General features: G+C 36.1%; 1 protein-coding gene and 1 long non-coding RNA gene across 2 annotated transcripts; both read left to right on the forward strand.

The window, feature by feature from the left end:
- Positions 1 to 1,391, forward strand: LOC103481409 (uncharacterized). Its single transcript, XR_536291.1, has 2 exons — positions 1 to 57; positions 782 to 1,391. It is a non-coding gene; the product is annotated as an uncharacterized LOC103481409 (long non-coding RNA).
- Positions 1,392 to 5,240: 3,849 nt separating this feature from the next.
- On the forward strand, positions 5,241 to 8,534 carry LOC103481410 (tryptase-like). The gene is made up of 6 exons (XM_008436815.2): positions 5,241 to 5,504; positions 5,880 to 5,900; positions 5,976 to 6,141; positions 6,927 to 7,198; positions 7,607 to 7,752; positions 7,844 to 8,534. Exons 1-6 carry the CDS (start codon positions 5,450 to 5,452, stop codon positions 8,087 to 8,089), a joined length of 906 nt encoding a protein of 301 aa, XP_008435037.1. The 5' UTR covers positions 5,241 to 5,449; the 3' UTR covers positions 8,090 to 8,534.
- Positions 8,535 to 10,039: the final 1,505 nt, after the last annotated feature.

Consider the following 10,039-nt stretch of genomic DNA (forward strand, 5'->3'; position numbering starts at 1 on the left):
GGAGGATCTCTGGGAGGATTGGCCTTTCTGGTTTTACTTACTGCTGGTCTGTATAAGGTGAGTCAACTAAGATTTTCTTAAAATCCCAAAGACCCCATTTGAAAGTAATTGACACAACATGCCCAGTAATTACTAACAAGCAGATTTGTTAATTTTTCTTTGCAAAATTCCCATTTTCGATGTTTTTATGCTTTCCTTTCTGTCTCTACTGTGTCTAAAACAGCCCAAGTGCTTCACCCAGACATTTTCTTCCAATAACTGAGTGCCTCTTAGCATCTGGATAATGAGCCGTTTCAAAAACAGCAGATGCTGAGTAATACTGCGGTGTTACCTAGCAACCACAGCAGAGCCCAGCCCATTTGGTCAGCTGGTTTTACTCACAGTGCAATGGCTGCTGGAAAAGACAAGAGTTTTGTTGTTGAGTTACCATCCAGAAACCACTTGCTGCATTTTTGTTGATTGTGCAGGAGGCCCCACTTCTGCTTTTCAAAGACATATGTTTGCAACCATTGTCGTGAGCAATTTTCCCAAGTGGTTCGACGTGTCCAGATGCTGCTTATTTAGATCTAAAGTGACAGGAGACCTTAAAGCAGCTAATTTTGGAAGGAGCTCAAAAAAGGCAGAACTGGGCAGACTGAAATCTTTGATTTTGTGCAAAGGATGTAATAAAAATAGTCCGTATCTCCCACCATATTCAAGGAAGCATGATAAGTCACTTTTAAATGTTTATCTCAAGTCTTCCCTCACTTATCTTGCTCCTTCTTTCCTGTGTTTCTCTCAGGCTGGATTTTTCAAGAGCAAATACAGTCAGATGATGAATGAAAATGAAGGAGGAGAAGCAGCGCCAGGAGCTGAAGGAGCAGCTCCCACAAATGGATGAAAGTTCCAGTACATTTGCAATGATCACTGTTTCTATGAAATGTACCTGATGGTCGTTTAATTTAGTGACTGTACCAAACACAGTGTGTGTCTTTCAGACCATTCCCTGTGTTACTTTGTACATACGAGTTTGAACAACAAACCAGTAAATCTATGCAGAATTACTGGTAATAATGTAGTTTCTCTTAATATTAGGGTAGTATTGATGATATAGTTGTTTTTTTAAAAAAGAACTGCAATTGAGGACATATACTGTAACAGTGCTGCACTGCTCAAAGTTACAGTGGATTAAAGTGTAATAATGATATAAATGTGGAGGGATCTGAAAGGCAAAGTGAACAATGTAATGTAATGTTTCAGAAGTTTTAAAGATAAAATAATGTTTGTTTGCTTTGGACTTTCTGGTGAAATATTTGTTTTATATAACAAGGTGATTTTATGGTGGACAGAAAGCATTCAGTGATTTTTAAATATTTTAAAACACATGATTAAAGTTTTATTGTCCTGTGTCACATTTTGTGATTTAAATGTGTTTAAAAAAAAAGTCTACTTATGAATACAATTTCCATGGCTAAAATGTTATTTGTATCAGAATTGATGAATTAAGAATTACTGGTGATGCATTAATCCTTCATTTCCAGCTAAAAGTATAAAATCAAAGCCAAAAACAGTTAACTTTTTTGAGATTTACATTATGCTGTAATTTTATTCAGTCATCAAACCCAGAGTGCTGCCTTGATTCTTACATGAAAGTTTGAGAAATCCTTTAATCTCCCTGGCAACCATTCAGCTGTGCAAAACGCCTGGGTGGGTCTAGCTCAGCCTTCCAGACACAGCTCCTCCTCAGGGCTGCAGTTTTACCGTGACTTCCCCACTCAGCTCCTTACGACTAGCCCACAGCAATTAGCCAACACCTGGTAGAACTGCTGAGCTCATTATAGGAGCTACGTCTCAGAGAAACTGATAAAAACGTTAGTAAAGGGTTAATAAAGGAGCCATGTTGGGATGACTTCCTGGAGGCCGAGTTTCAGAAAGAGTAGGAGTTTCTTAAAGAGATAGAAGCGCAGTTTCAAAGCATTAAATATGGAAGTCAAACTTAAGTTATATTTGATACATGTGGCATTTTTATAACAAAGATAACATAGTCACTCGATTGTACTATAAAACAGCAAAATGTGCCTGGAAGATGCATAAAACTGATCATCTTGTTTGGCCAGATGATCAGTGTTTTAAATTCATATCCCACTGAAAATGTACATTTATTTTAATCCAAGTAAAACACACATTTTGAACTGCATTTCTGCTGAATTTAAAGTAATTAAAGGACATAAAAAATTATTGAAGACATTTAGCCAAAAATTAAAAAAGGGAAATAATCACAGATACATGGACCAAAATAATAATTAAAAAAAACACATTTAGAGGATTTTATCTTTAATTGGATAATCACAAATTGTAAAATATATTTATGATTAAAAAAGCCACATTTTCCCTGAAGGTGAGCAGTGCGTTACAAACAGCAGTTTTAAAGATAGTGAGTGTCTCATTAGTGCTACCCTAATAATGAGAGAAACTACATTATCATTACTGTATAGATTTACTCTTTTGTTGTGCAAACCCCTGTGTATCAAATAACACAGGGAATGGTTTGAAAAATACACTGTGTTCGGTACATTCACTAATTTAAACAGCCATCAGTTACATTTCATAGAAACATTGATCATTACAAATGTACTGGATTGAGATAACAGTACTAGTCGGCGCCCTGGGTGAACCATATGAATGCCGCCCTCTAACCCCCCTGAAGCTGTGGAGTTAGGGGGAGAAACATTCATGGTTGTGGGTGTTGGTGTGATGATGGGTCCCAGGATTGGTCCTGCTTAACAAAATGATAAGTCTGTAGAATTATAGAAAAAGCGCAGCAGCAATGAACACAATGTGCAGCCTTCGTTATCCAGTTATCTTTATGTTGCAAAAACTTATTTCATGCAAATATTTCCCTGAGCTTCAATTCCGATTTACTAAATTAATCTCTAATAACTGAAACATGAGTGCTTTACATTCCAGTGTCTTCAAATAAACCTACTAATAACATCCAAATCTGTAGTATCTTGTACGACATTCTCTCCAATAGAGCTTTAAGATCAATCAAACATCGAATATATAAGAAATTAGGTTAACACTTTATTTGAAGGGGGGTGAATAAGACTGTCATGACACTTTCATGCTCATGACATAACACCTGTCATGAACATGAATAAGCCTTCATAAATATTTATGACCGTTGTCATAAAGCTTCATTCGGTAAATTATGACACTTTTAATACCAAGTTGACATTATTCAAAATGTCTTTGTTATGACAACTTGACATTAACTAATAAATCATTACTGATTAAACTTTACCTTTAATAACATAAAGTTACCTAATTTTTAAAGTGCAGTCAGTAATACTTTTATAACAAATTTATATCAGAGGTTCCACAGTTGTCCCCAGAACAGAACCAAACAGAACCAGAACAGAACCTAACAGAACCAAACAGAACCAGCCTTCTTCATCAGGTTGTTGAGTCTTTTTAAATCCCTGCTGTGATGTTGATGGCTCAACAGATGGTCGTTACTATCTCGATGAAAGGTGTGCAGAGATCCTCAGAGAAACAGGATGACTCAACCTTTGCACACTAACACAGCAGGATCACTACAAATTCCAGCACGAAATTAAAAATAAGCTTATGATATTTAAATATAAATCCTTTAGTTGGTTTTATCATAAAGTATTTTACATTGAAATTACTTTCAATGTCACAAAGTGACTGGAATATCTGGAAGTTATTTAATTTTTGATTAATTACATTTGAGCTTATGAGAAATGAAGCTTTACTGTAACAAAATTACATTCCATGTGGATTTAATTTATTATTACATGGTTGTGAAGCTAAAATATATAATCAAATATTTGCAGTGGAAAGTTACTCCTGAAAGTCATTTTACTTTGGAAAAAATACAAATGTGCCAACACTAGTTTTTATCTTTTTGCTTTTTATTTGATACAGTATTAGATGACAAACATCTATTTAAAAAAAGTATTTTAGCCAAAGAAATTCCTGCGCAGTGACTAATGCTGCTGATGGTTAAAGATTATAATTAAGGAGACTGTAATTCCAGGATGTGGGAATAAATGTAACGCATCACATCATCTTGGTTAGTCAGTAACTCGTGTTGTCGATTTAATCTTAACACCTTACTGGCAACTTTGAACCAAAAATAAGAACAAAGTTTCCTGTCAATGGATCTGTTTCACAGAAACACATTCAGGTGATTAAACCTTTCAGAAAACATCTTTTTACAAAAACTGAATCATTTTCTGCAATGTATTTATCTGTTATGTGATACCCTTATGTTCTAAGTTTTCTTTACCTGAATTAATAACATCAAAAATACACAAAACTGAGCTAATCAGCTGGTATTTGTTGTCAACTGTAATATACGCTGAAACACGAGTCAAGTTTGAGTAACAATGCAGTCCAAAGGGTTTAATTTAAGTTTTACTCATTAATTATCTCTAGAAAATTCTTGGTTTTGAAACTTGCAAAGTGGGTTTATTCAGATTAAAAATAAAAACATATTCAGTACAGCAGCTCCTGTGCAAAATAAAACACTAATTAAGAAAGTAGCTCGAAACAAATTTTCAGGAACTTGAAAAATTGATTTTTGGTTGGATATAAATCTAATATTTAACCAGGATCTGTTACAGGAAATCATTTCATCATGAACATTTCCCGGTTCCCCATCAGAAACCACTTCTGTGGTTTTATTATTAGTAGATTTTCCTGAAAGACATTCAGTGTTTTTCACACGCAGCTTATTTTGCTGCATCCTGAGAACAAGAAAAATGGAAATTTGATTAAAACATACAAATACAGAAATCAATCAAATGTGCAAGTGAACATAGTAAAAAAGCTCCAATGCCTCATGTGATGTCAAAGTTGTTTTCGGTATTAAAATGAAATTTAAAACAAAATTTAGGGGAAAAAAAATAAATAGAAAAACTGTTTCAAAAAAATTATTTTCACTTTCTGCAGGTGAAAATCTTTATTTAAAGTAGTTTTGATTGATTTGACTGAAAACCCTGATTGGTAGCTTTAAATTACAGCAGATTCAATAAAAGTGAATTTAGGCAAACTTTAGAAATGAATGTTCAAAAGACAGAAACTGGATAACAATAAAAAATATATTAGCATTTATTTTTTTTAGATATTGACAAACCCTATTAAATTACATCAGTGTGATAAAAAGGATTTCACCAAAAATAAATTTAAAAATATCAGTGCCTGGCATAATCATGAGCTGTTATGAAACATGCAGGTATCACAGTTTAATCTCTTCATAAGAAATCTGGCTACTAAACCACAGAGTAGCTGATTCACTATGACTAAAGCTAAAGCTGCACGTTATGCACACAGGAAGGGGAGGGAGCGTCAACCTGCACCTTTAGGAGGGACACAGTGGACTGGGTGACTTATGAACCTCGGATATAAAAGCTGACAGGAAGATTCTGCTGCTACATTCACAATGGCTTTGTGGAAACCGCTGCAGGTTCTGGCTCTGCTGAACCTCCTCTTTGCAGGTAAGTCTTTCTTTTGTTTAGAAACATTGAAAAAAGGATCAAGTTTAACTAAAACCTGCAATGCAATGCTTTCTTTCTAAGCATTGCATTGCTTAGAAAGAAAAATAATTCAAAACTAACTGCAAAATCTAGTTTAATATGCACACAACTGAGTGTGTGGGTCTTTTAAAATAAACATTTTGGTTAAATATCAGAGTAAAATATATTTTTTGCGCACATAGAACTATTTTATTCAACATGTTTGATTTATCAAAACATAACCAAAATCTATAACTTTAAGAAACTTGAGATATGCGCAGTATTGTTTTTACATGTTATGACTATGGAAAATAACAAATTTTTTTATGTTTTTGATGTGTTTTCTCTCCTTTTCAGAATCACACGCACAGCTTGCCGGTATGTATACAATTAAATCAGATTTTCTTTAAAGAACGTTATAAATAAAATAAATTGACCCGATTTCTCTTTCAGAGTGCGGCATCGCTCCTAGAAATCCCAAAATAGTTGGCGGTCAGGATGCGTCCCCTGGAAGTTGGCCTTGGCAGGTCAGCCTGCAGAGGAACAGATTCGGACATCTGTGTGGCGGCTCCCTGATCACCAGGAACTGGGTGCTGACTGCAGCTCACTGCGTCAGTTGGTTAGTAGAAAAATGATTTGTCTTTGAGAGCAAACATTACTTTACAAATGATTTACAGTAAAATAGCTGACATTCCTGAAATGTTTGACTTGAAATGTTGCTTACGCTGTAAAACATTTGAGCTGCATTCAGTTGTGTCAACTGTCTTTAACTCTTTAAGTCAAATAAATGTAGCGAGTTTTAGATTTTGAACCTAAATTTGAGTCTGTGAAAGATTATCTTACAGCAGTAAACTGTTTTCACACTAAATGTTTCTGAGCTGAAATTTGGTTCATGCAATTTGAATTTAAATTATTCTAACGTAAAATAAGTCATTATTTTAACTTGATATTGTGAGTAAAATAATAGAGAAATGTGGCTCTTTAACTGGGTGGAGACAGTTTTTTTCTTGCATTTTATGAAATAATTATTTGGTTTAAATTGCAGCATTAAGTTAAAACTCTCAATTCAAGATTAATGAACTTAAAAAAATAATGTTTAGACAACTTGTCTCTTGTTGTTAAATCAACTTCATGAACTTTAATTTCTGAGTTAAAACCAAACCAAAACTATTTTCTTGTTGATTTAAATTCCATTTTTCAAGGCAGCAGGTCGACTTTCATTTTCAAGTTAAACCATCTTCTAATGTTTTACAGTGCTGTTACTCAAAATGTCACATAGTTGCCCAATGTTATAAAGGAAACACAGCAAAGCAGCAGGGAAATCTAAATTAAATTATAAAAAATACAAAGATTAATTAAAGAAGCTCCATCTTCTGGAATGAAACCTCCTTCTTTTTTCTGCAGGTCCAGACCGTCGGTGTTGCAGGTTTCTCTCGGTCGGAATCAGCTGCAGGGCGGCAACACAGACACCCAAGTAAATGTGGGAGTTGCTGAAATCTTTGTGCATCCTGGATATGGCAGCAGTACCTCCAACAACGACATTGCGTTGCTCAGACTCTCCTCACCAGTGGAGTTCACAGACTACATCAGACCGGTGTGTTTGGCAGCGAGTGGCAGCCAGTTCAACAACGGCACCGTTAGCTGGGTCACCGGCTGGGGAAACGTAGGAGAAGGAGGTGAGATTCGCGTAAATAAATACTGTGTGGTTTTGTTCTGATTTGTTTGGCTCTCTGCCCAGAGTAGCATGGCTGGAGGGGCGGCACGAACACTTAAAAAATGGGGATTAAAGAGCACACCTTAGATTAAACCTGCAAATACTTGAGACCCCTTCTGAAAACGCTTACAAGTTCCAGAAGTGGTAAAGTACCCAGAAATTGTTCTCAAGTGAGAGTAGCACAACTTTGCCTGTTAAAAATAATTAATTACATCAAGTTTTTATTAATTTAAAAGAATTTTTTCTGAGAGTTTGGACTAAAAACTGGATTCTGATAACAGATGTTTTCAGATGTTGAGTATGTCTTGTGTTGCGTTGGTTGTTTGGTAAAAATTGATCAATGTGTGCGCCTCCTCTTTTTGCTCCACAGTGCCTTTACCCCCTCCTCAAACTCTCCAGCAAGTGAAGGTGCCAGTTATAGGAAACAGGCAGTGCAGCTGTTTCTATGGAAACAGTTTAATCACCAACAACATGATCTGCTCCGGTGTTCTCTCAGGAGGAAAAGACGCATGTCAGGTAAACTTCTTGGTCCGATTTAACTTCAGGGTGATAAACATGACCATTAGCGAGTTTTTACATTTCGAACTCGTCCTTCCTGTCACTGCAGGGTGACTCAGGAGGTCCGATGGTCAGCAAGCAGCGCTCACGCTGGATCCAGTCTGGGGTTGTTAGTTTTGGCAGGGGCTGCGCTCGGCCCAAACTGCCTGGCGTCTACACCAGAGTGTCCCAGTACCAGTCCTGGATAAACTCTGTCATCCCAGACGATAAACCAGGATTTGTCCAGTTCACCTCCAGCGGAGTGGATCCTGACAGCAGCTTCATCTGCCAAAGGCGGCCATTTTTACCCAAATAACAAGAACAACACTGAAACCATCAGCTCCTGTGAAAAGGGTTGCTTGAGGTGTTAAATTACAAATTTCAGTAACATAATTCACTGCAAAACCACAAAATCTTATCAAGTATTTTCTTGTCTAGTTTTTAGTGCAAATATTATTCCTTAATATTGATGAAGTACATGTTCCATGTTATACGTAAATTTATCTGCCAATGGATCTAGTATGTTTTCGTCAATATTAAGGAATTATTTACTTATATATTGCTGAAAAGTTACTTGTAAGTTAGTTTTGTTTTGTTTCTATTAGACCAGAAATTCTTGGTACGCTTTGTTATTTTTTGCAGTGTTTTTAATGTTGATGGAAAACTGTTTTCTTTACTCCTTCTGTAATTTTGCTAATGTTCCTGTTTCTGTGAATCATTTATAGTGATTTTAATCATTTAATAAACTCATTCTAGCATTACACCACTGCTTTTGTCCTTATTTAACACACACAGCATCAAATTTTAACAAATCAACAGACTGACATCAATATGGATATTATTGATGTAAAGAATACAAACAGAAACCAATGATGAGCATTACTGATTAGTTTAAGTGGAAGTTGAATTTTGTTTTTTTTTTTTATTTTGAGAAATCGGTGATCGGCTAATGTTTACATGTGAATCCGATCTTATCCACTGATCTTATTTATCTCAGAAAATGTCTGAAAATTATCCACTGTCCTCTTCTGCTTTGCAGTGAGAGGTTTGACTGAAAGACCGGACCACCAGGTCACTTCTGTCGCCCCACTGTTACCAACTCAGAGACTTTCTTGCTATATTTATTGACATTTCAGACAAAAAAAATTTGATACCGGCCAGAATCAGAATCAGCAGGTCAGACTTATTAAGGATTGATAATCTGTGATCGGCCAGAAAAGTGCAATCGGTGCACACAAGTATTTTAGTCTGGAGTGGAAATTAAAAATTTTCAGAAATTTTTTTAGCGGCCACTCAGACATTTCACCAGCCACTGTTATTTTTTTTTCTATTACAAACCCCACAAGTACAAGCAAATTATAGAAAATGTATGGTTTATTCTTAACTCTATGAAAACCGATTTACTGACAATAAGTTTACCATACATATGTACGTGTACAGAATAATTTAGCATAAAGCTTCTCCGCTACTGAATCTGCTCCAGCGGTCAAAGTTTGTGTAGTAAACATATCAGTTAGTTTGACACATTTTTCTGAGAGGGCTTATGCGGTTTTTAACTTTCGTCGTAGTTTTTCTGACCCGCCCCGACTCTTATTCGCTCATTTTCTCGGACTCCGATTAGCAGCTAACCGTTAGCTGAAATGGCTGTATTTATAACCTTAGAGGGGAAGAGGCGGGCCAAGGAGAAGCAAGAGATTTCATTGGACGAGCCCAATGTCCGTCAATTAAATCAACCAATGGGCTGTCGCGGTCGATACATATTATATTTAATATATATTTAAATTATGACAGCGTAGGGCCGCCAGATATTGACAGTAAATACATCAGTATGTCCTCCTCTCGACAGAAGTTCAAACTGAATGCAGCTTTTTTTTCCTGCTTTTTTGTTCAAATTGTCAACCCGCCACGGCGGCGGGTGCGTTGCTCCAATTTACATGCCACTTCATGCTTTTACCCGCATTTTGCCAGTGGCGGGTGCTAATTTCCACCTCTGATTTTAGTTAATAAGTTTTTGTATTTTTGACAGAAGTTCTTTGTTTTTTATTATGTATATGTATACAGGGCTTTTTGTCTGAGATCAGCAGTGTGAAAACTCTTTTATCTGTTGTTCTATATCACCTCACCAAGCAGAAAACAATATTTGACAGAGTCTGATAGCTTTTTGCTGTTGTTTTATGATAACCAGGTGGAGCCCTGACACACACACACACACGCACACACACACACACACCCACACACACACACACACACACACACACACACACAC

The sequence above is a fragment of the Poecilia reticulata genome, linkage group LG19, assembly GCF_000633615.1.
Source record: "Poecilia reticulata strain Guanapo linkage group LG19, Guppy_female_1.0+MT, whole genome shotgun sequence".
Lineage (NCBI taxonomy): Eukaryota > Metazoa > Chordata > Actinopteri > Cyprinodontiformes > Poeciliidae > Poecilia > Poecilia reticulata.

Coding starts and splice junctions, on each gene's coding strand:
- LOC103481410 (XM_008436815.2), top strand. CDS start 5,450: ATGGCTTTGTGGAAACCGCTGCAGGTTCTGGCTCTGCTGAACCTCCTC. Junction 5,505..5,879: donor GCTGAACCTCCTCTTTGCAG/GTAAGTCTTTCT, acceptor TCTCCTTTTCAG/AATCACACGCACAGCTTGCC. Junction 6,142..6,926: donor GCAGCTCACTGCGTCAGTTG/GTTAGTAGAAAA, acceptor TTTTTTCTGCAG/GTCCAGACCGTCGGTGTTGC.